This window comes from Hyperolius riggenbachi, chromosome 5 (genome assembly GCF_040937935.1).
Source record: "Hyperolius riggenbachi isolate aHypRig1 chromosome 5, aHypRig1.pri, whole genome shotgun sequence".
Classification (NCBI taxonomy): domain Eukaryota; kingdom Metazoa; phylum Chordata; class Amphibia; order Anura; family Hyperoliidae; genus Hyperolius; species Hyperolius riggenbachi.
Genome location: NC_090650.1, coordinates 179,663,935 through 179,688,742, shown reverse-complemented (window position 1 = coordinate 179,688,742; position 24,808 = coordinate 179,663,935). Strand labels below are relative to the sequence as shown.

Sequence of the window (24,808 nt, the reverse complement as noted above, 5' to 3'; positions counted from 1 at the left end):
TGGATATTAGAGGCAATGGAAGGAATGCATACATGAGATGGTGACTCCAGTTCACCGAGAAAGCATCTATCGCCCAAGGCTTGTCTTGTGGATGGAGCGAACAGAACCTCCGACACTTCGTATTTACTCTCCTGGCGAATAAATCTACCTCCGGACACCCCCATAAATCCGTAATCTGTTGAAGGACCTCCTGTTTGAGAGTCCACTCGTTCTGGTCCAGGGTCCTCCTGCTCAAGAAGTCGGCCAGCTGATTCGAGGTTCCCTTCAAGTGGCTGGCTCTCAGGGAGTCCAGGTTTGCTTCTGCCCAGTTTAGAATTCGAGATGACTGGCGCCACAAGAGCTGACTCCTTGTTCCTCCTTGGCGATTTATGTATGCCACTACGCTGCTGTTGTCTGATCTTATTAAAACATGATGACCCCTGATGTGGCTGCTGAAACACTGTAAGGCCTGCCATACTGCTTCCAGCTCACTGCTGTTTGATGAGCGGGACCTCAGCTTGGTTGAACAACGCCCCTGAGCTGCAAGAAGGTCCAGGTGGGCTCCCCATCCCCACGTACTGGCATCTGTAGTTATAGTAGTCTGGCTTGGATACTGCCAGAGACGGCCCTTCGAGAGATGATCCTGTGCCTGCCACCATAGTAACGACACTTTGACATCGTGTGGAATTATCACTTTTTTGTCGAGGGAAGTCGACCTCCTGTTCCAATTTCTTAAGATCCACAACTGTAGGTTTCTTGAATGGAACTGTCCCCACTGAACCGCAGGGAAAGATGCTGTTAATAGTCCCAATATTGCCATTGCCCTCCTCAGTGAGATGCTTCTTGACGTCTGAAAAGAAAGAAGAGCATTAAGTATGGAAGAGATTTTCCTATCAGGTAGAAACAATCTCTCATTCAATCAACAATGAACCCCAGATATTCCATAGTCTGACAAGGGGATAAGCGAGACTTTTCCCAGTTTACTAGCCACCCTAATGACTGAAGAAAGGTTATGCATTAATCGAGATGAGAATTCACTAAGTTTGCAGATGCACCCCAAATCAGTAAGTCGTCCAGATAGGCTATGATATTAATTGATTTAATTCTTAACACTGCCAGTACCTCCGACATGACCTTGGTAAACAACCATGGTGCTGAGGATAACCTGAAGGGGAGAGCATTAAATTGAAAATGTCCTACCTCTCCGTCTAGCAGAATTGCGAATCTGAGGAATTGCTGTGAGGACAGGTGGATAGGAATGTGCAGGTATGCATCCTTCAGGTCCAGTGATGCAAGGAAGCAGTCCTTCTGTAAAAGATGAATCACAGACAGAATGTTGTCCATCCTGAACCTTCTGTATGTTACTGACTTGTTTAGGCCTTTTAGGTTTATAATGAAGCGGAAGTCCCTTTAGGCCTTTTTGACCAGAAACACTGGTGAATAGAACCCCTGGCCCCTCTGACATGAGGGAACCTCCCAGATCACCCTTTTGTGGAGAAGAGATCTTACTTCGTTTTGGAGTGCGAGCTGTTTTACCTGGTTTAGAGGTAAGGGAGTGAGAAGGAACTTCTGAGGGGGCGTGATATCGAATTCTATTTTGTATCCCTCTAATACAATGTGCAGGAGCCATGGATTTGTTAAGTGCAGTTGCCATGTTTTGAAAAAGTGGGATAGCCTTCCTCCCACCGGGAGCCTGATGTCATTGTTTACCTGACCTGCTAGTTGGGGGGTTGTTGGGCTTATTTCTTTGGTTTTTGTAAGGGGCCCATCTCCTCTTTGTGTTTGCTTTTTCGTTACCCTCTGATTTTGATGGACCACGAAAGGGCCGTTTAAACTGAAAAGATCTCCTTCTGGTGGGAAAGTTTTTCTTTGTGTCAGCTGATCTATCTAAGGTCTCGTCCAGTTTAGATCCGAACAAGAGACCCCCTTCACAAGGAATACCACAGAGCTTTGACTTTGATGAGTTGTCGCCTCCCCAGGTTTTAACCCAAACTCCCCTTCTGGCAGAGTTCACAAGAGCAGTGGTGCTTGCCGTTAGTTTAACAGAGTCATCAGCTGCGTCAGTAAGGTAATCAGCCGCATTAAACAAATTGGGAAAATCCTTGAGTATCTCCTCTCTAGGGACGCCAGAAGCAATCTTGGCCTGCATTTCTAGAAGCCATGTTTTCATAGATCTACCCACTGCTGTGGATGCAACTGTAGGTTTTAAGGTTAGAGAGGAAGACTCCCAAGCTCTACGAAGGATATTGTCCATCTTTTTGTCGATGGGATCTTTAAGATTCCCAAAATCTTCAAATAACAAATCAGTCTTCCTTGACACTCTAGACAAAGATGGGTCAAGCTTTGGCGGAGGACCCCAAAACCCGGAATCTTCGGGACTGAAAGGATAACGATTGGACATAGATCTCGGCCAAAAGGTCCTTTTCTCAGGAAAATCCCATTCTTTCTTAATCATAGATTTCAGATAAGAATGAACAGGAATAAAATGAGACTGGGGGTCCGCCAAGCTCTCGTACATCTGGTCGAGAGGTGTCAAGGATTTCTGCTCAGTCTTTATACCCATGGTGCTATGTAATGCAGAAATAAAGTCTCTCATCAGCTCTGGAGAGAAGGCAAATTTTGGTGGTCTATCCCCTTTTCCCAAAACCTCTTATTCTGAAATTTGCTCAAGAGAGGAGATCTCTCCCTCTGATAGATCAGATTCAATCATATCCTCAGCAGACCTTTTCCTCTTGGCCCCCATAGGGATAGGTAAATTAATCTGAGATCCCGCCGGGGAGACTGGTGGAAGTGAGGCAGGGGATGCATCAGAGATAATATTAGTGGGATTAGGCACAGGAACATTTAGAGGCAGAGTATTAGGCAAAGGTAAAGCAATATCGGCTGTAGAGGAAGAAGTCATAGCAGAATCCTTAATCTCTCTAATGGCTGTAGCCATTTCCGCTCTAATCCACCCCATCAAGTCTTTAAACACAGCAGGAGACTCATTCTTCACTACTTTATCAGTACAGGACTGGCATAATTTCTTAGATGAGCTGGAAGATATACGATTATTGCAAATAGCACATCTCTTTTCAACTTTGCTGTCTGAGCGTTTGTCTTGACTAGAATGTGTCCCCGACTTATCCACTTTGTCAGACTTTTTAGGCTAAAATACAAACAAAGAAACAAGCCTAAATTAGCTACACAACCCTCTAGAAAAAAACCCACAAAAACCAAACTAAACAATAGCTAAGCAGTGTGCCCCGCAGACTACTTGCCAGAGAGGATTCAGAGCCAGGCTCCACAGATGATGCAGTGGAGGGTCCTGCAGCGTCCTCCATGATCTCAGCCAACATCTGAGACATGGGATCAAAAGGTGGTTTTTAAAATAAATCAGCCGGGAAGGTAAATTTGCATAATTACCCCAATCAAAGTATTCAGTCCAGCTGGCGCTGCTCCACGCCGCGGCCCCTGCCGCTGACGACATTGTAGCGCTTCTTTGTCACGTGGGACGCCTCCGCGTGATGACTTCCGGTTCTCAGAGCGGAAGTTCCTGGAGCGTGCGTCCTGCACGCATAAATCTGCCGCCTTGCTGGGAGAAGCCTCCTAACTGCTGCCAGCGACCCCATACCACTCTCCCCTGAAGCGGACTGCCCAGGAGCGCACGCAGCAAGCCCCAGTCGCCTGACCAGATGGCATCCCTGAGACCTCTCCCTCCTTCACGTCCGGACAGGAAACTAGAACTGAAGGTAGAGTGGAAGGCTATGCCTATTTATACAGATGTCCGCCTATTATGCAAATTCTTAAATCTTTTGCAGCTTCCTGTCCATTGCTCGGAGGGAGACAAGTCTTATTAGGGGTGCTGTCTGAGCAGACGTACTGGGAAAATTATGATATTATGATTTGTATGTGTAGTACAGCTAAGAAATAAAACATTAAGATCAGATACATCAGTCTAATTGTTTCCAGTACAGGAAGAGTTAAGAAACTCCAGTTGTTATCTCTATGCAAAAAAGCCATTAAGCTCTACAACTTTCAAAGTCGTGGAGAGGGCTATTTTCTGACTTTTATTATCTCAACTGTTCCTGAACTATTTTTTTTCTCTGCCAGAGGAGAGGTCATTAGTTCACAGACTGCTCTGAAAGAATCATTTTGAATGCTGAGTGTTGTGTAATCTGCACATATTATAGAATGATGCAATGTTAGAAAAAACACTATATACCTGAAAATAAAAATATGAGAATATTTTCTTTGCTGCTAATCTTCTAGTAATTATTCATAGTACTCAACCAATTCACTATATCATATTTTTTTTTTGCTTCAGTGTCTCTTTAAGGACAATTACAACTGTAGCAGCAGTACTGCTCCAGTCGGTACTGAACTCAGCTGCTCGTCTCATTCATCTTTCGTCTCGATCTTCCTCTGCCGACCCTCTTTGTCAAGCTCTTCACTGGCTGCTAATTAACCAGAGGATTTAGTTCAAACTCCTAACCCTAACCTACAAAGCTCTCCACAATCTCTCTACCCGGTACATATCCTCACCAATTTCCAGATACAAACCCAATCACAATCTCAGATCGGCACATGATCTTCTATTGTCCTCCTCTAGAATCAACTCCTCGCGTTCACATTTACAAGACTTCGCACGCGCTTCACCCCTCCTCTGGAATGCCCTCCCACAGCACATCCGTCACTCGCCAAACTTTGTTACCTTTAAACGCTCTCTAAAAACACACTTGTTCCGAAAAGCGTATGCGCTACCTTGGGCCACTTCCCTCTGTCCTAAGACCAAATTGCACTCCTACTAGGTATCCTAAAACACACAGCCTCTAATATATTTGTTGCATACTACCCCTCCTCCTGTCCCCCCCCCCCTCCCCATTCCATTTAGATTGTAAGCTCCCAAGGGCAGGGCTCCCCTTTTTGTGTCTTGGTAACCATTATACATTTTATTCATCATGTTACTTTTATCACTGTCATTACCAATTCTATATTTTGTATTTTGTATCTTTCTTTGTATTTTGTCACTAATTATGTATCTTGTATTTTGGTGTACACCATTGTCTGTATTATTATGTACCCCATGTTTGTTTCTTACTTTGTACAGCGCCACGGAATATGTTGCCGCTTTATAAATCAATAATAATAATAGCAGCACATGTTTTTTATGCACATAATAGCTCCTTGTCTGGTTGGCGTTTTTGTGGGTTACAGCAGATTAAACAGGGAATTTGTGGAGGTAATATCACTACTAAACTACTGAAGGCTGATGGTGGATTCACTGCTTGCAGAGTAGGAGTCCATCAGGACTTAATGAGGAATATAGTTTTGGATGCTTCCACAATGAACTAACTAATTTATATATATTTCCTCTCCTTATCTTTTTCTTCCCTTTTGTTCTCTGGTATTGACTTTAGAATATATTAATCAAACCCTTTATGTGGGTACCTAGGAATTGTGAGTATATTGGAATACTTGTGGGTGTGTTGGGTGGTGATGGTACTGTATATATTGGACCATATGTCTCTTTCTCTTATATGTAATATTTTGCTGTGATAAGTATGGCATACAGTTTGTTTGTTTGATTGTTTCTTGCACTAGCACTTTATTTGATGGTGATTGGTGAATTTTTTATTGGGATACACATTTTTGTGACACCTTTTATGGATTTTTTCCCGTTTTATTCTATTCTCGAGATTGTGGTTTACTTACGATATACAGTATATTTTATTTCACATAGATACACATTCAAATCGTGAATATAGAATTCTTCAAAAGAAAAAAGAAATCAAGATTTGCATTTATTGCACATTTATGATAATGTGCACTTTTCTATTTCAAACTTTTATTGAAATTTAACAGGTAGTATAAACAACATACCTTATAGGACAAGGCACACTTCTGAACAAGTCTTCATGACTGACAGTTAGAAAACATGTGCAAAAGCAACATCATCACTGATAATAAAGGCATGAAAAATTGTCACATTTTATGGGGCCTAAATGGTCCCCTCCATATCAAATCAAAGGAGCTCAGCGTTCCAGTGTGAGCACTGCTCCTTATTCACGAGAACCTTGACTTGGGATGCCTGTTACACCACCGCACAATGCCTGGTGACGAGGATAATCTTAAGAAGAATATTAGGGAGGAAAGGGAAGAGAAAAAGAAGAAGAGAAGTAGAAAAGGGTAGAAAAGGGAAGAAAAGGAAAGGGGAAGAAAAGGAAAGGGTAAGAAAAGCGAAGAAAAGACTTGTCCTTCCTGTGCCAGAACCCTCGGGTTGATAGGTTCATAGTTTATAACTCAGCAGGTTAGTTGTTTCCAGTTATGGAAAGGTATACCTTCCAGGGGCCCCAAATACTATCCACTTTGGGTTGCCTGTCCAGGAGAGTCCTTGCAAGTTGTTCTTGGATCAGAATACATGAGATCCAGTTTTTTACTTCCTCAAAGGGAACAAGCTGTTTTTTCCATGTAACAAAGAGCAGAAAAGGAACAGTACATAAATCTGCACCACCAACGTAATATTCAAAAAGTACAAATTTTATTGAACAACCAAGAATCATAAAAACATTTAAAAAAGAGGTACTATATACCACTGAGAACAAACCCTTTTATAAAGACACATGATAATGCCATAATAAACAATGCCTCACCTCAACATAATCAATGATAGCAGAAATAACAATACACTTTGAACTAGGGTTCAAATAAGAGCCCCAATTACAAAATGGAGACCTGGGTCCTGAACAATGAATAAGCCTGATAAGATGCTGGTGCTAAGAAAGATTAGGGAATGAGTGACCAAAGGTGGAATGGTATATGCTCATAGTCATGTTACCACAATAAATAAATCATGAAACAAATAGTGATGATGTGACAGGCATACAGCTTAGAGTAAGTGACTACCAAGTGGTATGGCATACTATACCCGCCCAGGACTCCAACAGGATCTCCAAGTGTGGTAATGAATGGCTCAGGCAGAGGGAGGCATGAGAAGGCTCCACACGTGGCGCAGTCAGTATGACCACTTCATCAGGAGCTAAAGATTGTGGGTTTGTATCATGTTTATATATCCGAAGTAAGGCAATAGGATTGGCCACTACATAAGTGTAAACACCTGTGCAAGTAAAACCACTTAGGAGTGTTCGCCGGGGTACTTCCGGTTGGTGAACCGCATGGAGCCAGGATCTGTATGGCTGGGTTGCGACAAGCGGAAGTGCGTCAACACAAGCCGGAAGTATCCGGCTGGGACATCTCGGCTGAGCTACGGTGGCCTGTGTGTTCACAGGTCAGTTGCTGGGAACTAAGTAAATGCAAAGACGCACACAGCGTATGAAACCACACTGGAGCGCATTGCAAGGAGTCTACGGTGGCCCATAAGCGGAACCGGACTAAATAAGTAAATATGCAGGAGAAAGCTTTGTCACTAAATTACGGTGGCTAGATAAATAAAATGATAGTTCAATAAAGATAAATCCTGTGCAAATGACAATAAATGAACATAAATTGAGGCACTAGAATAGATAATGGAAAGCCTAGAGCAAGAGGTCGAACACTAGGTAAGGCACTAAGACAATGGCTTCATTAATTACAAATATGCATTCATAATAGATGTTTATATTACAAAACCACATACAAAATTTTCTTAAATTACATTTCGAGAGCAATTTGGTAACATGTAAAAGGACACTTAGTAAAGTGTCTATATATGAATCACAATATAGGGGGGCACTTGATAAGTGTCCATATACCCTGCAGGGAGGCACAAAAATTATTTTTGCGTCCATTTCCAACAGCCAGGTATATTTCAAATGGAATCCCCTTATTCATTCATAGGAATTTGTTAGAATTCTGTAGATCCAATGAGGAATGTCCATAGATCACCAGAGGGATCAGCAGGCGGACGAATACGAGATCTGGCATCTTCAATTGCTATGTTAGATCCTGTAAAAATGGATAGATCGATCGGAGGTCTCCTTTATTTCTATGTATAAAGCCAGCAAGATATAAATAAGATAAGTATATTGTGTTTGTGTGCATGGGAATACTAAACCCTCAATTGTGTAGGAATACAGACAGGTGAGAAAATAGGAAGAAACAGTGTAAAACAAAAGTGAGAAGATGGCACACTTATTCAACTGGCGCAGCGGCCTACTTACCTTGGTCCTGCCCAGAAATAACAAGTGTCACTGCAAAACAACGTAAAATAAACTGTGCAGTGAATGATGTGCGTAGGGCTGAACTGCGCTCACCTTCGCAGTCAAGCACTTGTATATTGCGCTTACCTCTGCAGCAGTGAATTGAAAGTGACTGAAATAAACTAATTATGTGTTGGCGGTTGCACTCACCTTCGCATTCCACCAAACAAAATGCATGAGGTTATTATACTTGCTTGAAATCATAAATCAAATAAGGACTATAATATTCACCAATTAGCCAAGGAATGATTTAAAGGAGAACTCCCCATTTAATCCAACCGGACCACGGCTACCCATCCACCTCAATTCTTTTTGTAATAATCATCTGGTTATATCTCCTCCCCTAGGGCCAACCATCAGTCGTTCCAGAGCAACCACCTTTAATCCATTAGTTCTACCCTGATGACATGATAGAAAATGGGAGGCGACGCTCATCAGTTTATTATTCTGTAGGTCCCTGCTGGCTAAAGTTATATTAGATAGGTGTTGTTGAATTCTCTTTTTTAATAAATTGCTCGTCTGACCCACATATAATTTTGGACAATCACAGGATATTAAATATATAACCCCTCGGGTTTTAAAGTTGTTGTACTGATGAAGATGATATGAATTGGTCCCCATACAGTTTGTGACTGAAAGAGTGGGATGCATGTATTGGCAGATAGAGCAGTCACCGCAAGGGTGACTTCCCTGAAATCTAATGCCTCTTCCCAAGGACGTAGTAGATCTCTGATATAGGCTATTGCATATGGTATCTCGCAAATTTCTGGCTCTTCTACAACTCATCGAGTGGTAGGTTTTAAGGACGGAGCTCAAGTGATTGTCAGATAAAAGTATGGGCCAATGTTTTTTCATAAGGCATCTGAGATCTGACCACTGGTTGTTAAAATTGGAGATAAAACTTATTGTTTTATCAACTCGAGTGTTTTTAGAATGCAATAACTCGGTTCTATCAGAATCTCTAGCTCTTTGGTATGCCCGGGCTATTACCTTCTTTGGATAGCCAGTTCACATAGGCGATTGGTGAGATCTCGAGATTGTCGTTTGAAGTCCTCAAGGTCAGAACAATTCCTTTTCAAATGTAATGATTGGCCTACAGGAAGGTCAAGCTTCTGATCATGTTTGTGACAACTCTGAAAATGCAGCAGGCTATTTGTTGCAGTTGGTTTCCGATAAAGGTTTGAGTGTATGCAGTTGTCAGCACCCATGGTAAGTTGTAGATCCAAAAAATCTTTATTGTGGTAACATGACTATGAGCATATTCCTTTCCCACCTTTGGTCACTCATTCCCTAATCTTTTTTAGCACCAGCATCTTATCAGGCTTCGCCATTGTTCAGGACCCGGGTCTCCATTTTTGAATTGGGGCTCTTATTTGAACCCTAGTTCAAAATGTATTATTATCTCTGGCATCATTGATTATGTTGAGGTGAGGCATTGTTTATTATGGCATTATCATGTGTCTTTATAAAAGGGTTTGTTCTCAGTGGTATATAGTACCTCTTTTTTTAAATGTTTTTATGATTCTTGGTTGTTCAATAAAATTTGTACTTTTTGAATATTACGTTGGTGGTGCAGATTTATGTACAGTTCCTTTTCTGCTCTTTGTCACATGATCTCTCATTCTGTACCTTGCACACCTTATTGCACATGGGTGTGCAGATGCCTTTATCTATCTAAGCTGTTTTTTCCAAGCTCTAGCGATTGTTTGCTTTGCTGCTACAAAGATGAATTGAAAGAGAATTTCTTGATTTTTGTTTAAGAGGCCTGTGCGAAAGTGCAGCAGGGCCGACCAAGGGTTCTTACGTACTTGAGTATAGAAAACAGCTTGTAATAAACGGTAAACCTTGGACCAGAAGCGGGACAACAGAAGGCATGACCAAAAAGTGTGCAATATGTCTCCCCTGGACTGACAAACCCTGAAACACATGCCATTACCCCCTACATGGGCAAATCTGGTTGGCACCCAATACCATCTCATCATTACTTTCAGGGATGCTTTAATTAGGCCTAGATTTATGGAAAGATGAAAGAGACTGTTCCAAGCGAGTGACCATTCTTCAGAGGGGCGAGAACCCTTCAGATCAGATTCCCAGCTCTTAACACACCCATATAGGAAGGCAGGTGCTGGATCTATTAGGGCGGAGTATAGCTTGCTTACAAGCCCATCCCCCTTAGTATCTTGTAAGCACGCGTTTTCAAACAGTGACAAGGACACATTGGCACTTGAGGTGTTTTTTTAGCAGTTAATTTATCCAGTGCCTTAAATGCAAGTACCTGAAATACTCTGAACCTGGAATTTGGAGCTTTTCCCTCAGATAGTCCCAACTGACTACCTTTGAGTCTCTTATCAATTGGTACACTATTAGTAGATTTTTGGTGGCCCATCAGCGAAATGCTGCTGAGTCATCAAATGCCGGGAGGAAGAGAGGGTTATCAGTGATTGGCAGTAGTGGGAGAAATGGAGATAGCAGTTTCCGGGAATATTTGAAAGAGTCCCATACCCACAGACAGTTTGTAAATAAGCAGCTTAGTAAAGGGGGACGGAGTTTAGGTGGGAGCCAGAATGGACACTGAACCGATAGGGGAGCAGCCGAGGCAATATCAAAAAGTACCCATTGCGGCATCTCAGAGCCTCTGTACAGCCCAACCATTGGTGCAATTTGCGAAGCTTGGTAATATGCATGCAGATCAGGAAATCCCATGGGTAAATATAAAGAGGTTCTAGCTACTCTCGGTCTGGAGTTACCCCATATAAATTTATTTATTTTAAGTTGGAACAATCTAAGAAAATGTGGAGGAATCCAGACCAGGAGCAATATAAAATGATATAAAATCTTCAGGAAAATAAAGTTATCTTTACTGAGTGTACACGACCAATCCAAGACAAATGCATATCTGACCAGTTTGAGATATACTGCGTGATTTGCTTAGATAGTGCATAATAATTTACCTGGAAAAGAGAATTGTGTCTCAAGGTTAACTTGATTCCTAAATAAGATATCTTATATGTTAGCTATCTGAAATGGAACATCTTTGGTCAACTCCTTCCAATCTGTCTGCTACAGAGTTATGTTCATAAGGGAGGACTTATTTGGGTTAATGGTCAGACCAGAGACCTGTGCAAATTCCTTCATAATTTCCATCAGAGCAGAGATGGAAGACTTTGGGTTAGACAAGAATAACAGCATATTGTCCGCAAAAAGATTTAGCTTATGTTGAGCTCCTGCCATTTGGAAACCTTGGACCCTATCTGCATTTCTGATTATCTGGGCTAGTGGCTCCATTGCTATAATAAATAGAATCGGAGAAAGAGGGCACCCTTGACGAGTGCCTCTTTCAGTTGTGAAGTTAGGGGATGAATAGCCTGCATAATGTATTTTGGCCGTGGGGGAAGAATAAAGGGCTTGCAGCCAAGCTATAAAGGATGCCCCAAAACCCCAACGCTGCAGCACCAGGTACAAATAGTCCCAGGAGAGCGTATCAAACACTTTATAAACGTCCAGGCTTAAGCAGACACCTGGGATTTTCCTATAATGCAAGCTTTCAAAAACCTGGATAGCTCTGTAGACCACGTCTGGGGCCTGGCGCCCCGGAACGAAGCCCACTTGATCCTTGTGGATTACCTGTGGAAGAAACCTATTGATTCGAGTGGCTAGAATTTTGCTTAGAAGTTAAATATCCACATCAAGCAATGAAATAGGGCGAAAATGACTAACATCTATTGGCTCTATTTCTGATTTAGGTAGCATGGCGATATTAGCTTGAAGAGTGTCCTGGCCTGGAGATTTGCTCCTGGTATATTCGTTGTACATTTGAGATAAGAGAGGGGCTACAATGGGGGCAAACTTTTATAAAAAAGAAGTGAGTAGCCATCAGGCCCCGGAGATTTAGCACTTTTAAGTGTTTTAAGCCAACAAGAATTTCCTCAGTCGTAGATAATTTGCACTTTTGATTGATGCACTGCACTTTATTAAATGTATTATGAAATTGCACACACACACACACACATAAACACACACAAACACATTCATAATATTATAATGAATGCTTTATCACAAATGGCTCCCTTTAATTACAGCCCCATGCCCCCCTTCCTTTTTGCACCATTCTTTACACTTTTTTTTACACTTTTTATAATCCAAATGGAAACGTTAAAGGGGTTCTGTGACCCTTTTTTAAAATGCAATTCAAATGAAATTATATGTTCTTTTCATAAGTACTAATCTTTTTTTCCCTGTCTCATGTAGAAACAGCTGTGCCGTCTCTCTCCTGCTCCTTTCTAATTATTTGTCTAGTTAGTAGTTAGACGAATATTGTGCTGCAGGAAGAGGCAGACAATACAGCAGCTGTTCCTCTTTGCTATCTGCCTCTCCCTCCCCCTGCTGTACGTAATCCTATGAGTCATCACTGACCTTGGTGCACACTCCAGAGAGCAGAGGGAAAGTCTGCCTCGTTCCTGTAAGGCTGACAGCAGGGGGAGAGCTGCCTCTTGTTGCTTCAGCTCAGCAGAGCTCGTCCCTGTAAAGGAGATAGTCAGGGACAGAGCTTTCCTCTCATCCTCTGTCATCATCTGCTATGACCCGGAAGCACTTCCGGAGTCAATTTGCATTATGTTTTGATTAAAAATTATAGTTTATTAATTAAGCTATTTATTGGCAGCGGGGAGCGGAGAAAATAGGCAAAATGAAGAGGGGGAATGACGGAGGAATCGGTAATATGTTTATTTTACTTTGATGTAAATACATCACAGATCTTCTTTAAAGCGGACCCAAACCAAACATTTTTTTAATTCAAAATATTTAGTTGCATCACTCTGACACATACAAAGATAAATAAACACTCCTTCAAGCCTATGAGCATTTCAGTGCATGCTTTTCACCCTTCTCTTTTCATAACTATGGTTATACAGGTGGCAGCCATTAGCAATTCCTCCATTGCCAGACACCACCTACTCCAGCATTTTGCCGGATTCTGTCCTGGCAATATGAAAGGAAGGGAGCGGTTTCTCCAATAAATGTAAAATATTTTATATTTGTCATCATGCAGCTGAAAAAAGGCTGCTATTTATTATTATAATTTAGAAAATAGATTTTATTACTGAAATCTTGTATTTTTAGTTTGGGTCCACTTTAAATGCATATATGTATAATTCTACCACTAGATGGCATTGGGAGCCTGGATATAAGTATCCGTGTTCCCATATGCCAGTGATGGCTAACCTTGGCACTCCAGCTGTGACAAAACTACAAATCCCATCATGCCTCTGCCTCCCCGAGTTATGCTTAGAGCTGTCAGAATATTGCAATGCCTCATGGGACTTGTAGTTCCACCACAGCTGGAGTGCCAAGGTTAGCCATCACTGCCATATGCCATCATTAATGTTGTTTAAGATAAATTCCCTTAAATGGCCACTAGATGGCAATAAGGTTATTGTAATCATAATGATGGCCTTTGTGTGCCTTCTGCTTTTACATCACCCTTTTTTATTCTAGTTGTATAAAATATATAAATATGATTGTATATAATTATTCTTTAGGGCATTCAAACTGTTAATTAACTTAATATAATATTTGAAATACCGTATTTTTCAGACTATAAGATGCACTTTTTCTCCCCTAAAAGTGTGGGGGGGGGGGAAAGTCCCTGCGTCTTATAGTCCGAATGTAAGGCGAAGTGTTCCCCCACAGGCAAGTGCAGGACATAGCACACTTATCCAGCCACGGGCTCGAAGTCCTGCATCCTGGGACCTATGTCAAGGTTGAGATGGATGCGCCTGATGGAGCTCCAAGGTGGCGCTGCGGGGCTCCAGCTCTTTAACATATCTCATTTGCATGGCTAATGAGCGGCACTCGGGCTCTCCAGATGCCCTCTGCTCTCTCTGTGACACGTCCGCAGTGCTCAAACTCCACCACTGCTGAGAGCGATGAGCTGCCTCTCACTCGGCGCACCAGGTGGGCCTTCCTACAAGCGGCTCACTGCCACCGCTGAGACAACTCTTTCCCCTCCTCTGTCGAGACCTGGAATGATGAGCGGTGCACCACGTGGGCCATCCTGGAGGACTTCAGCTCCACCAGAGCCACCGCTGAGTCTTGTTTCCCCGCCGCTGCCAAGACCTGAAACGATGAGCGTTACACCACGCGGTCTATCCTACAAGCAGCTCCCCGCCACCGCTGAGACATCTGTTTCCCCGCCGCTGCCGAGACCTGGAGCAATGAGCGGTGCACCACATGGGCCGTCCTGCAAGCGGCTCCCCGCCACCACTGAGACATCTGTTTCCCCACCGCTGCCGAGACCTGGAGCATTGAGCGGTGCACCATGTCCTGCAGGTCAAATAAAGTGCTTAGGAGATAAAAGAAAAGAGATGGCGCTCAGGCTATATCAACAATAACATATAAAACATATAAACACATAAAAAATGTATACATGTGTATATATATATACATATACACTTATGTGCATGCATGCATACATACACACATCCGCTCTAAAAATACTTAAAATGCCACATATCTAATACAGGTCACCTATCTCAAATAAAACACATAACCAACCAATATCATCAATTACATGGTGGAATTATCAATTAAAAGCCAATAATCAATTATACAACATTAATCCATAATATATCAATTCATACTGACAATCATTTATCTATCATATATCCATACTAGTAGATCCGTTGCCAATTCTTTAATATATTAAAGTTCCCTTGTCTGAAACCTTCTCTAGAGGTCTCTAGGGTCATGGTTATGAAGATTTGCTATAGGGGAGCAGCCTTCTATACTATGTAAAAATTTCAGATAATACAATATTATCTTATATATAATATATGGCGCCCATACGGAGGAAATTGACACTAAAGCACTTTATTTGACCTGATGAAGCAACTGTAAGGTTGCGAAACGCGTTGTCTGTGCAAGTATTAATAAATAGTAAAGGGAGGGAGACACCGAGAGCCCAATATGGTGTAGTATGTACTGGCAGTATAGTTAAGGTGTATCAGTGTAAGAGTGATACTCACAAGTCAGGGTTACCTTCCAGGTAATCACTGTATAGGCAGGCGGGGAGATTAAACCTGTCCCCGCTCAGGATTAAGAAGTCGCTCTCTGTAGATTAGGAAAAAAAGGGGGCCAATTCCCCTCCACCAGGGGTGGACACAATATTGTAAGCAATGTAACAGAGGCGCCAAAAAGTGTAAAAATAGATAAAATGTTTAAAAGACAGGGAGGTAATAGGTGGACTTACCTCCCTGATGCAGACACAGGCAAAAATTCGGGTTTCCGACAGAATAACGTTTTATTTATATACTCCAATATTTTGCTAAATATTGGAGTATATAAATAAAACGTTATTTTGTCGGAAACCCGAATTTTTGCCTGTGTCTGCATCAGGGAGGTAAGTCCACCTATTACCTCCCTGTCTTTTAAACATTTTATCTATTTTTACACTTTTTGGCGCCTCTGTTACATTGCTTACAAGTATTAATAAATAGTTATATATTTTTTATATCGACCTACGAGTCTTCTTAACAGGTAAGAAACTACCTCTCTTACCATTTACTATTACTATACATTTAAGGTACACATCATTTTGAAGGGCGCCTCCAATAGTGTCACTTGCTAGTGTTAAGTGTGGCAGTCAGGTTAGCATTAGGTGTGGCAGTGGTGAGATTAGCATTAGGTGCGGCGGTGAGTTTAGCGTTAGGTATGGTGCCAGTGAAGTGTGACGGCAGTGAGGTTAGTGTTAGGTGCGGTGGTTAGGTTAACCTTAGGTGTGGCAGTGAGGTTAGTGTTAGGTGTGGCACCAGTGAAGTGTAGCAGCATTGAGGTTAGTGTTAGGTGTGGCAGTGAGGTGAACGTCAGGTGTGGTGATTAGGTTAGTGTTAGGTGCAGTGGCAGTGAGGTTAGCGTGAGGTGTGGCGGTGAGAGAAGCATTAGATGTGGCGGTAAGATTAGCATTAGGTGCAGCAGTGAGACTAGCGTTAAGTGCGGCAGTGAGGATTAGTGATCAGTGCAGTGGCAGTGAGGTTAGCGTTAGGTCCGGTGGTGAGATGAGCGTTAGTTGTGGTGGTGTGGTTAGTGTTAGGTGCAGCGGTGAGGTTAACATTAGGTGCGGCGGTGAGGTTTGTAAGAACCTATATGCTGGATGCTATTGGTAACAGCACAACACACCTTTTACTCCGGCACCAGCAACTCATTAGAGCTGGAACTCACAGCGACAGCATACAGGAGATAAAGTAGAGACAGCCACCTTCACCTTTAAGGAGTTTATTCAGCAATCAGAGTTATACAAGTATTCCATCAGGCATCTTTTGTTACATGTTGATTTCGTCAGAGTATAAACAGTCTTTCCTATGTACATCACATATATTTACAGCATAGAGACATGAAGCTATTATTCTAAATAAGAAGCGTAGAGAGCAGGATAGCATGCAGAAGACGAAGTTCCCTCTGCCATCCCATCTCTTACTTTTATATGAACATCAAAGAGTTAAATTCTGACATCACCTGAGCCATACCCCCAAGCCTACAATTGGCGGGCATGGCATGTGACCCACATCATCATCTAGTGCGCCAGTGCTTTATGCCCTAAATGCACGGAATGCAATGTTTTCCAAATATCGGCTCTGTTTACCTCTTCGTAGTCTGAATGTCGGGACATTTTGACCTTATAACCCATTATGTGTCCTTCTAGAGGATCATGCTTCTTGTAAATGACTTCATAATTTCTCTCAGAGAAACTGTGCTTAAAGAGACACTGCATCTCAAGTCTTTACTAGACTTTAGTACCTGAGGCCTAGAATTCAAGTATACTTGCATTCTAACAGCTCCCCTGAAATGACTTGATCTGCAGGTTTCTCCATTAGGGTTCAGATGACACCTATGAACCTGTTTTCATTTTCTTGAAATCTGCCGTTAAATCAGTCTGCATGGATAGACATGCTATTTCCCATGCAGCACCCTTACCATGTGCAATCATCTTTTTGAGAATTGTTTGAATGTGCCTTTGAGTGTACCCCTGAACCTTATAGGTGTTGTGCGTTAGCTGTTCAAAAACCATGTTCAGATGATGCTGGGTACCCACATTCTGCTGCCCTAATGTGCCTAATTGTTAAATGACCTCTTTTTTAGTCCCATTACCCTTTTATCATAGAGAGTCCCCGGGGTGCTACCTGATGTATCCCAGGATTCTACCTCTCTACTTCAAAATGTCCCCTGATCCATTAAACTAACATCCCATGCTAACCCTTGTGGATCTTCCCAGAATAATACGTTTTGTACTCTCTCTTCAGGGAAATTGATTAGCATATCAATGACAAACGCTATTCCCAACTGTCCTGATTGGACCTTCGCCCCCCCCCTTATGTCCTGAGGCAAAATACGCACCTTCGGTTGGGAAGAATGTACTCTCGGCAATCTTTCTATTAAGAGTACCTGGTCATTTAACCATCTAACATGAGGATAAGTGGCTGAATATGGACTGTGTAGTATTGTCTTATATTGTGACCCATGTAGTGAGGATGATGTTACCTGTGTTGGCTCTCCCTTTTCTGGGATCGCGCTCCCCACCCTCTTTGTCACCTGAAAATGTGGCTGGATTTCGATTTTTACTTCTCGTTCCAAGAACCAAAACCCTTCTGCTTTCCAGCCTTTACGTGTGTATAGTTGTCTCAGAGAATCCCTCTGTTGGTTGCTCCAGAGTGTGATATTGTTCCCTGCTTCTCTCCTGAAGGAGAAGTGACGCTTACTGCTCGTTCCTCTCTAGTCTAGAACCATCTCACTCCAGGGAACCAAGACAAGGTAATCCTGTACCACACACTTCACCTTTTGCATATACCCATTGTAGTGCAATGTACCTTTTAACCAGACTTTGGATCGGTGTCTGGGCTGGGAGAGCATGACATTCGGGAGTAGCATTGAGCTTCCGTTAATATCATTCTTCCAGCACACCTGATCCTTCATACCTTTTACCACCATCGTGCCATGAAATTGGCTTCCATCTGGCACCAATGATCCTTTTCTCCTACCCGACTTGGTCCGTACTGACCAATCTGAGGGTAGAGCAAAAGGATGAGTACCTTTTTCTAGAAACATGAACATGCTTGGGCCTTGTGTTCTCATTAACCCCTCATTGTCCATGAGAATGTCTTCTCTTCTCGGTCTCCTAGGACGACATGGCAAGCTATGATCACCATCAGCACGGTACTCTTCATTATTAAAGCACCTCATTGGGAAAGAAAAACGTATGCACTTTGGATTATGCTTTGCTCAGACAGTGTCTTTAGTCTCTGTCCAATATTGGAAAACTCGTTCTTTTCCACTGCAGGATTGGCCGGAAACTTTTGCTCATCCGACTGACATCTCCATCTCTGCCTCTGGTGCCAGTAATTCAGCTTTCTCAATTCCATATTCGCCAAACTCCTGAAACAGAAAACCAATCAAATCAATTCTTATTAATGATTTGCGTTAAGCCCTACTGCTCCAATCTCAATTATACAATTTAGATTGATCAATGCATATCATGATTGATCTCGTTTCTGTGTAGTTCTTTTAAACTTTGTTAACTTTTTGATGATGGGAAGGCTCTAAAGCCCTCTCCCTTACTTTATGTACCACAGCATAAGTACTTATCTTGTTACAATGTGCTTCCCTCTGATCTCACCTTTTGAAGCACTGACCTCTACATTCCCTCTGTACATACTTCGGCCGCTACGCTGACCGCAGTATGCACTGAGTAGGGACCACCTGACCACTGCTGCAGCTCGCAGTTGAGCTTGCAATGTTCTTACCCATTTTACTTCACTTACCTAGGACTTCAATTATCGCAACCAGCTCTGACGGAAGTCCTATTTGTGAACTTATTTGGCAATGCTACTACCTCTGCGCTTGCCCCAAAAATAAACACGGCTACCTCCTGTAGGAAGGTGTGCTTTCTATTTTAACTAAGCAGAACCCCGTCCAGGGATTACCATGACCGTTTACTACAATTGCATGTGAGTCTCTGACTCCTGACTGTGTAGGGGATCCTAGACTGGACATAGGACTAATACCCTACAAATACACTGTCACTCTATACACGACAATCTTGCCCCTTGGACTGCTGTCAGTCCTGTGCATTGTGTGAACCCTTGGTATGAGCTGGAAGAAGAAGAAAAAATACCTTTTGACCAATCCACAGACGCAAAAACCGCACAAACTGCCCAGCCTTGACCTCTGTCAAACGCTGGCTTTGTCCTGGACAAAAAACGAAAATGCTTAACGCTCTGCAAGCGTTCTAACGGACAGCTCGATTGGTCAACTCTTTCTTTATTTTTTTTCCATTGCTATGTACCCTCTTATCGCCCTGACCTCTATCGGGGAACTCATGTTACATGTGAATCAAATCACTACAGGCACCCCCCCTGATATGACTCAGGGATCGGCTTCCTATGTATCCAGTAGCCATCTGACAGCTACAGCGTATTACCCCTGCTGATATTCCTGTACACAAACGATGGCCACACTCCGTGATTTCACATCTCAGGCTGTCCTGCTCATAAGGGTGTATTCTGCATCAGCCCTGCACAGCAGAGGAATCAGCTCAACTATGGGCAGTACCATACCCACAGGCCTGGCTAGATTTCCTACGCTCTCTTCCCTCACCCCCCCTCCCTCCTGGGGGCGGGGGTGAGGGTTTATCCCTGGACTCAGAAGACTCTTCCCATTAGAGCATCACGACTGCCTGGGATCCGCCCCCGAAGTCTGAGGCACCATTTTAAGTCCTGGAATATCAGACAAAAATGGCCGTTTCCCATAGCAATGCCCTCTACAAATTAGGAGAGAAAAAACATACAGAAAAAAACTGCTTGACACATTAGCATGTCACATTGCAACAATACAAATGAATGTTACACACAGCTGAGAAAAAAAAAAAAAAAACTTGATTCAGGAAAAAACATAAAAAGATAAAACAGCACTTTTCAGAATTCCACACACACATAACCCTAATCACCCCTCCCACAAGAAAGGAGGGGGGAAATCTTACAGCCGTTAACAGATTTCCACCAAAATGAAACAATAAAACCTTTCAAAACAAAACCAAAAAAAGCCATCCGCAAGGCTCGGACATAACTCAGAACTGTACGAACGGAAACACTACTAGATAAAGCATATTTTGCCGCGCAGCTTCATACTCCTCACTCAGGAATGCGAAGCGAGGGTGCTCACTAGCCCAAAACAGATAACTCATGGAAAAGAAAAAAAAAGTTCTCACTGCTGTGCGCTGCCTAACTAAACTAGAAAAAAAAGTCAAACTGTTACCACTTAGACACATAGCATTGAAACTTTGCAGAATGTCAAAGAAAAAAACAAACACTGTTACAGCTCTTAGTTTCTCTCTCTCCCGAAGTCTGACTTCCTTCTCCCCATCCACTGACATCTAACGGGCGGCGTGAATGCTGCCCATAGAGCGAGAGAGAGAGCGAAGGAGAGAAAAAAGAAAAAAAACAGCGGGGAGACGCTGCACTGTTTAAGAGTGAGGGACAGGGAAAGGGAGGGAAAGTGAAAGGAAACATGCATTTTTACACACAATCATGTATAACATCTACTCGCCTTGTTAAGACTTCTTGCATCACGTGGCCTCTGTACCAGATGATCTCAGAGTCTACCACCCAGCTTACTTGGCAGTTTTCTCACAGGCATCCGATGCGCTGAAGTTCCTAATGGGATCTGCCCAAACCCATTGCCTTGGACACCTTCACCTGAGTATACAGTCACAGGCCACTCACATCGCCACCTGCCGCCGGGAAACTTCCAGACTTACTCCACACTGTGCTTATCTCCTCTTGATAAGCTTTGCTCTTCTTGTCTCTGGCCTCAGTACTCTTACAGCTCAGCTCTGAGCTTCTCCTGTGTTCTATTGTGCTTGCTTCACAGAGATGTAAGTCGCTGCTTCAAGAAGTCTGACTCAATTAGACTGACTCTTGTGCACACCTGGATCACCAATCATCGATCTGGGATCGGCCTAGGGTTTCAGGCACCAACTGTAAGAACCTATTTGTTGGTTGCTATTGGTAACAGCACAACACACCTTTTACTCCGGCACCAGCAACTCATTAGAGCTGCAACTCACAGCGACAGCATACAGGAGATAGAGCGGAGACAGCCACCTTCACCTTTAACCCTCCTGGCGGTTCATTTTTTTTTGCCATATAGGCAAAAATACTTTTTTTTTTTTAATTTTTTTTTGTTTCATGTAAAGCTACCAGAGTGGTAGCTACATGAAACACCACTAGAGGGTGCATGTGTCCCTCTAGTGCGATCGTCGCCGGCATCAATAGCAAACCGGGGAACGCGTATATAACGCGCTCCCCTGTTTGGCTTCTCCTGTCGCCATGGCGACGATCATAATGACGTCATGGACGTCCTGACGTCAGACGCCTCCGATCCAGCCCATAGCGCTGCCCGGAATTCATTGGTCCGGGCAGCGCAGGGCTCTGGCGGGGGGGGGGGCTCTCTTGCGCCGCTGCGTGCGGGCGATCACCGCAGAGCGGCGGCGATCAAGCTGTACGCGCGGCTAGCAAAGTGCTAGCTGCACGTACAGCATTTTAAATGGAGCAAATCGCCCCACCAGGGGCTGAGATATCTTCCTGCGCGGCATAGCCCGAGCTCAGCTCGGGCTTACCGCCAGGAAGGTTAAGGGGTTTATTCAGCAATCAGTTACAAGTATTCCATCAGGCATTTTTTGTTACATGTTGATTTCTTCAGCGTATAAACAGTCTTTCCTATGTACATCACATATATTTACAGCATACAGACGTGAAGCTATTATTCTAAATAGGAAGCGTAGAGAGCAGGATAGCACGCAGAAGACGAAGTTCCCTCTGCCATCCCGTCTCTTACTTTTATATGAACATCAAAGAGTTAAATTCTGATATCACCCAAGCCATACCCCGAAGCCTACAATTGGCGGGCATGGGCATGTGACCCACATCATCATCTAGTGCCCTAAATGCAATGTTTTCCAAATACCCGCTCTGTTTACCTTTTCGTAGTCTGAATGTCGGGACATTTTGACCTTATAACCCATTATGTGTCCTTCTAGAGGAACATGCTTCTTGTAAATGACTACATAATTTCTCTCAGCGAAACTATGCTTAAAGAGACCCTGCATCTAAAGTCTTTACAAGACTTTAGTACCTGAGGCCTAGAATTCAAGTATACTTACATTCTAACAAGGTTAGCATCAGGTGTGGTGGCAGTGAGGTCAGCCCCCCCCCCCCCTCCCCCCAGTAGAGGTAGCTATAGAGCCTGATATAGGAAGCCAGGGAAACCGCCCAGCATATGTACCAGAGAGCCCCCTCTACAGTAAGCCAGGGAGACCGCTCCCAGTATAGGTAGCCAGTGAAACTGCCAGTTTATGTGGTGAAAAGAGGGAGACAGGGAGCCCCCAATGCAGAGTTTGTAGGGGAGGTAGCTTTGGAGGTGTTACCTTTGTTTGGAGGTGATGTAACTCACCACTACAGACTCCTGCATTCACAGGAAAGAATCGCTCCACAGATTGGGGCGCAACCTCCATCTGGTTTGGGGGCCTAGCGCTGTGGTAATTTGGGGGTGAAGCTTCGCTGTGATTTTTGCAGTGGTTTGGGACTTTAGGGTTTCCCTGCAGCCAGGGTCTCTCTGCAATTTCCCCATCACAATGTGTCAGTAAATTTAGATGTCAAAGCATCCAGGCAGCCCAGGGCCATTCTCAGGGCAGGCTCAGGGGAGGAGCAGCCACAGTACTGCAAACTAATGACACAAATAGTGCTGACCAGCCAGCCCTGGCAGAGGAGGCGGCAGACAGGGGGAAAAACTCCCCCTATCATCCTCACACATCATCAGGCCTGGCCCCCCCCTTCCTAGGCCCACCCACTGGTTGCTGTGCCCGCCCACTAGCCACCTCACCCCCGTGTCTGTGCGCTGTGGCGAAAAATGTGCATGGCTCCAACACTGAAGAAAGCAGCATGCACAGCGTGATGCAGCAAAAAGTGGGCATGGTCATGGCATGTTGTGGGTGGAGCCAAATACTAGCAAAGTACAGGTAGTCCCCGGTTAACAAATAAGATAGGGACTTGTAGGTCCGTTTTTATCTTTTATCCATTCTCTTTTGTCCCCCTCTTTTCTTGCTGTGCCTCTTTTGTCCCCCTCTGTGTCACCTGAGTTTGTGCCTCTTTTGTGTCCCTCTGTGTGATCTCATTTTCCCGTCTCATCTCTTTTTTCCCTGTGCCTCTTTTGTCCACCTCTGTTCCCCCTGTGCCTCTTTTATCCCCCTGTGTTACCTCTTGTCCCCTTCTGTCTCAGCTCATCCCCCTGCCCTAGCCAGGCATAGATGCCCCCAGTATAGGTAGCCAGGTATTGGTTCCCCCAGTATAAGTAGCCAGCTATAGGTAGTGCCCCAGTATAGGTAGCCTGGTGTAGATGCCCCCAGTATAGGTAGCCAGGTATAGCTGGTGCCCCAGTATAGGCCAGCAAGATACAGGTGCCCCCTGTATAGGTATTCAACTATAGGTGGTGCCCCGGTATAGGTAGCCTGGTATAGTTGCTCCCAGTATAGGTAGCCTGGAATAGGTGGTGCAGGTAGCCTGGTGTAGATGCCCCCAGTATAGGTAGCCTGGTATAGCTGGTGCCCCCGTAAAGGTCAGCAAGATACAGGTGCCCCCAGTATAGGTATTCAACTATAGGTAAATAGTAGAAAACAGTCCACTGTGCTCTCACTCCAATCAGTATAACGCTCCACCTCTCTGCATAAAACCGTTACAAAAAGTCACTTAATTTCTTACAACACCAAAGAGTCCTGTGAGTTTACTGTGGAGATATCCTGTTCAGCAGATAAATAGTAGAAAAAAGTCCACTGCGCTCACACTCCAATCAGTATAACACTCACCAGATTCACACCACCTCGTTTTGTCAGGTGGATCTCTCACTTAATGTTATGCTTCACTCGGATGCTTCAGTGAACCATACCTTGTTGCTGGTACAAACGTATTTATTTCTTCATAAAACTTAAAAAAGTTGCTAAAAGCAAAATGGCTGAAAACAATGTTTTTTGGAAACAGTCGATGCATTTCGGCAGCTAGATCTCACTTCCTCAGATCAAAGTGAGTGTTGCCAGGGGTGCTCGGATACCCCTTTTTAAAATCCGAATTGATGCGGATCTGGATACCCAGATATCCGGATCCGAACGTTCTGATATCCGCATACATGCGGATATCCGAACACATTATCCGGGATATGCGGATAGAAAACCGGAAGTGGCCTTTAAATTGCTTCTAACACATTTTTTAGGGTAAATGAGGCAAGTAGCATCATGTTTTTTTTTTAAAGAGAAACACAAATTGATTATGTGGGGACTTCAAATACAAAAAAATAAATAAAATAAATGGCTGTAAATTAACATCAGGACTAGGTTCCAGACAGCGGTTGTGCAGCCCACATTGTGTCCAAAGTCCAACCGCACAACTGGGACATCACAGTTTTCAGCTCAGACATCTAAAAAAAAATTAAAGCCATTATAGTGGCGTAATAGTTGGTGGCAGTGGCAGGCTATTGTAGTGGCATAATGGCTGGTGGCAGTTGCAGGCTGGCAGTGGCAGCAGAAAATATTGTTCTGTGTGGACCCTGGTGGTGTGGTG

The 24,808-nt window shown here is 43.5% G+C and overlaps 1 protein-coding gene across 9 annotated transcripts in view; it reads right to left on the bottom strand.

The window, feature by feature from the left end:
- Window positions 1–24,808, bottom strand: part of TERT (telomerase reverse transcriptase) — a 961,487-nt gene that overhangs the window by 366,932 nt on the left and 569,747 nt on the right. The window contains exon 12 of one of the 9 annotated variants that reach the window (XM_068236449.1): window positions 9,768–14,496. The exons of 6 other annotated variants lie outside the window; for them this stretch is intronic. In XM_068236449.1, the coding sequence (XP_068092550.1) occupies window positions 14,286–14,496 (211 nt within the window). In that variant the 3' untranslated portion in view covers window positions 9,768–14,285. Of the gene's footprint in view, window positions 1–9,767; window positions 14,497–16,408; window positions 18,579–24,808 lie in introns of those variants that run through there. 2 more of the 9 variants (XM_068236451.1, XM_068236450.1) reach the window with 2 other exon arrangements.